Source organism: Etheostoma cragini, chromosome 5, assembly GCF_013103735.1.
Source record: "Etheostoma cragini isolate CJK2018 chromosome 5, CSU_Ecrag_1.0, whole genome shotgun sequence".
Classification (NCBI taxonomy): domain Eukaryota; kingdom Metazoa; phylum Chordata; class Actinopteri; order Perciformes; family Percidae; genus Etheostoma; species Etheostoma cragini.
Genome location: NC_048411.1, coordinates 30,656,702 through 30,661,158, shown reverse-complemented (window position 1 = coordinate 30,661,158; position 4,457 = coordinate 30,656,702). Strand labels below are relative to the sequence as shown.

At 42.8% G+C, this 4,457-nt stretch overlaps 1 protein-coding gene across 1 annotated transcript in view; it reads right to left on the bottom strand.

The window, feature by feature from the left end:
- Positions 1 to 3,472, bottom strand: part of LOC117945070 (L-serine dehydratase/L-threonine deaminase-like) — a 3,882-nt gene extending 410 nt beyond the window's left edge. The window contains exons 1-4 of the mRNA XM_034872323.1: positions 3,302 to 3,472; positions 2,100 to 2,139; positions 1,103 to 1,242; positions 259 to 350 (exon numbers count right to left, since the gene is read on the bottom strand). Of these exons, the coding sequence (XP_034728214.1) occupies positions 259 to 350; positions 1,103 to 1,242; positions 2,100 to 2,139; positions 3,302 to 3,457 (428 nt within the window). The 5' untranslated portion in view covers positions 3,458 to 3,472. The remainder of the gene's footprint in view (positions 1 to 258; positions 351 to 1,102; positions 1,243 to 2,099; positions 2,140 to 3,301) is intronic.
- Between the last annotated feature and the right edge of the window lie 985 nt (positions 3,473 to 4,457).

The following is a 4,457-nucleotide window of genomic DNA, read 5'->3' as shown; positions in this document are numbered from 1 at the left end:
GTGGGTATATATGGGTATTTATGCAGTATGTGTGGGTATATATGGGTATTTATGCAGTATGTGTGGGTATATATGGGTGAATCACGTTATCCTGCGAGGATCATTCAGTCTTACACTTCTCAAATGAAAAAGAAAAAAAATACACATAAGAAAACATGAAGTTCTACTGTATATATATCTATCTATATATCTATATATTTATATAGATATATAGATATAGATATATCTATACATCTATAAGGACGGAGATTGTCTCACCAGATGAGCGGGTCGTCGAAGGGAGAGATGAAGATCCAGCCGGGGTTGTTCGCTACGAGCTGCTGTCCATACGCGATGCTTTCATCCAGAGACTAAAGACACAGAGAGAGACACAGAGAGAGACGGGAAGAGACACAGCGAGAGACAGAAAGAGAGACAGAGAGACAGAAAGACACCGAGAGGGAGACAATGTCAGCCTCGGGCTGGTCTGAACGTCCGTACTGGGCAGAGAAAAACAAGAAAAATATGAATTGTGCACAAAATGAAACTAGAATCCACCTTTACTCGGTTTTTTCCCTGTGTGCATAGAAATGTGGACTCCATTAAAAACCAGTGAACCCAGGTTCATCCACAAGTAACAGCATTTAGTCCTCAGCGTCTACGATTTAAAAGCTTTAAAGAAATTTGGTTTTCTTTCAATTAAAACGTCTAAAAGAAATCAGACGGATGGTTCCATCCAACGCTCTTCACAGGTGAAAGATCAGTCCACTACTAACATTAGGACAGAAAAAAAGGCTCAAAAACGTTGAAAAAATTAAGAAAAATTACAGAAAGAATATGTGTGTATATATATATATACACACACACACACACACACACACACACACACACACAGTAGCCTATATATGGGTGAATCACATTATTATCCTGCGAGGGGAAATTCATTCGGTCTTACACTTCTCCTCAAAAGAAAAAGTAGAAAAATACACAACACACACATAAAAATATGGGAAGTTCTACTCTTACAATGCACACACACACACACACATACACATACACACACACACACACACACACACACACACACACACACACACACACCAGTTGGAGACTGTGGACTGACCTTGCCGTGGACGATGACCTTGGCGCCCTCGTCCCTCAGCCTGTCCACCGTCGGGCTCGGTGTAACACCTGGAACAACGATGGTCGCGGGGACGCCGAGCTCGCGGGCCGAGTACGCTGCCGCCATGCCGGCGTTTCCTCCTGGAATTAGACGGGGTCGTCTTAACGGCTTAAACTGGTAAATGTGGATCAGTCAAGATTCAAGATGTCGTCACTGTCATTCCACCGTACGCTGTAGCACGAAGTTACGCGCAAAGTTCACAGCTTAACAGAATACAGCACAGAAACATTAAAACCACAGTGGAAAATCAAGATATCAGCTATATAAATAAAAATGCTTAGAGGGGTGTGCAGAGCATGTAGAGTGATAAATATAATATATGTATACATATAACGTCTAAAAAACTGAAAAAAATAAACTAGATACTAGACTAGGTGTAGTCTGGGTACCAGGTCTAGGATACTCGTCATAGGGGTAATTTAAGGGGAGGATGGAGCCTTTTTCTGAAGTTTCTGTTCCTTTTTAACAACATGACGTCATGACGTCGCGTGGACGTACACGGCGACGTCCTGGAGCCGCGTGGCGTGTAACCTGGAGCTAGCGGTGTGTACGTCCACGCTCTACGTATCCACGGACGTACACACACACGCCATGTGGCGTGTTAGCGCTAGAAGAAGAAACAGACGGTTGTCTTTTCCCGATGTTTTTGGAGCTCTATCCTACGATGGATACGTAGCTTGTTGCTGACTTTTTAGGACTCTACATCGACTAAGCTCTAAGTGAGAAGACCGTGTGAGACGTGCACTAACACAGTTAAAGATAAAGGTTTTTTTGGTTTAAATAAAAACCGTAACCTCTACACGTCGAGGCCCGGATGCAACGCTTGTTCCAGGGACTGAGTCTGACCCCCTTGCTTTAGGGGCGCCGAACCAAAACTACAGTTTCTTCCACAGCGAAATAGGCAGAGAAGAAGAAGAAGAAGAAGAAGAAGACTCACCTGAACAGCAGACGAAGCGCTCGCATCCTCGCTCCGCCCACTACGAGACAAAATGAGACACGAGACAGTCAGACACCTGGACCACAGGACAGTGGAGCTGCAAAGATGAACCCAGTAGTTCATCGCCCGCTATTCTGATAATCGATTAATCACTTTGAGTCATTTCTTATGAAGAAAGTCAATCTTCTTCTTCTTCTTCTGTCAATGGGACAGGAAACTGAATCTCTTTGAGTTGTGGACCAAATGAGACATTTGAGGACGTCATGTTGGGTTTTTTTGGGAACCCTGATCCACAAAAAGGACCTACTTAACCAAGTTGGTTCACTGCTAGCTTAGCTACAAGTTAGCATCAAACACAACAAAGGCTGTCAGTTGAATGGTGTTTGGAGCTAACGTTAGCATAGCATCAACCATAGATAGCTACAACATTTCTGAAATGACAGCTAGCTTAGCTACAAGCTAGCATCAAACACAACAAAGGCTGTCAGTTGAATGGTGTTTTGACCTAACGTTAGCATAGCATCAACCATAGATAGCTACAACGTTTCTGAAATGACCGCTAGCTTAGCTACAAGCTAGCATCAAACACAACAAAGGCAGTCAGTTGAATGGTGTTTTGACCTAACGTTAGCATAGCATCAACCATAGATAGCTACAACGTTTCTGAAATGACAGCTAGCTTAGCTACAAGCTAGCATCAAACACAACAAAGGCAGTCAGTTGAATGGTGTTTTGAGCTAACGTTAGCATCACACAACCATAGATAGCTACAACGTTTCTAGAATGATTTCCATCTTCTGTTATTGATCGTAATGAGAAAACTTTATTATTTTATGGATTTCACTAATCTCAGTGTGACAGTTCTGTCGTAAACCGTTTAAATCTGAGCATGCACGACTCACATCGGGGAGGGACCACCATGCGGGATTATGAACCGTAACGGACTCTCGTGACGTCACTTTTCACACGCCAGCTCAGCGACTGTATAACTATCCTGACCACTAGAGGGCGCCTCTAGAAACCTAAACACAGGTCAGAACGAGACTGGAACAGTCGACGTATGGGGCCGTTTTTCAGGTGGAGGACGGCCTCGTTTGAGGACGTCATCGTGAGCATTTTTCACATTCTTCGGACATTTCAGAGCCCGAACAACTACCCCCGTCAACCCAGAAACGAGTCCTCTCCGGGGGAGAAACACTCACGGTTTTGCAGAGGTGTCCGATGCCCCGGATCTTGAAGGACCCCGTTGGCTGAGACGAGTCCAGCTTGAGGTAAACGGACGTGCCGGCTGCTTTGCTGAGGGCCGGGCTTTGTCTCAGGGGGGTGGCCACGTGGAGCTGCTGCTGCTGGGTCTTCATCTCTCTGGGGGGGGGGGGGGGGGGGGGGGGGGGGACACACCAGCAGAGACATGAGTTCTCTACGAGACACAAGTGGACCAACAAAGGTGGCGGTGCCCCGGATTTAGCAGCTGCATCGCATGTGCCGAATTATATATAATACATTATTATTAATTATTATTATAAATAAAATTATTCTAATTAGAAGTCAGTCACACAGCACAGAGTACATATGTACTGTATGTATGTACAGTACATACATACAGTACATACATACTGTATGTACAGTATGTGTGTACAGCACGTACTGTATGTATGTACAGTACATACATACAGTACATACATACTGTACATACAGTACATACATACTGTATGTACAGTATGTGGACGTTTGTACGGGACATGGACACGGAAAGACAAAATTAGACTAAAACAACAAGACAGTTACACGAGGACAAAGACATTTATACAAGACATCAGACTAAACATCTGCCCCTCCTGGTCCGGATAGCAAGACCTGTTGGGACTAGATGGACTCCTTACACGTCTATTTCATATGATACCTTATTATAATTATTATTATTGTCTCTTTGGTATTATTGTCTTTACACTTGTTGAAGCACTTTGTAACTTGTTTTTGAAAGGTGCTCTACAAATAAGGATTATTAAAATTAATATCTTATCTCTGGATTTAAAACAGCGATCTTAACTTAGATGAATTAAAAAAAAGAAAATGTATGATACTTATTTATTCATCAATGTACATTTAAACACAATTTCATGAGGTATAATGATCATATGCAGGCCGCATGCAGGAAATGGGGAACCCCAAATAAGATGAAAGACCACTAACATACCAACCAAAAACTCAATGTACCATCATGGACACAATAAAGACATTTACAGAATAAAAAACTATAAATAAGAAATATAAATAAATACAGAAATAGCATAATAAACAGAAAAGTAAGCCTTAAAGATTCAGGGCTTTTGAGAGACCAGTTGGGGATTTGGAGACCCC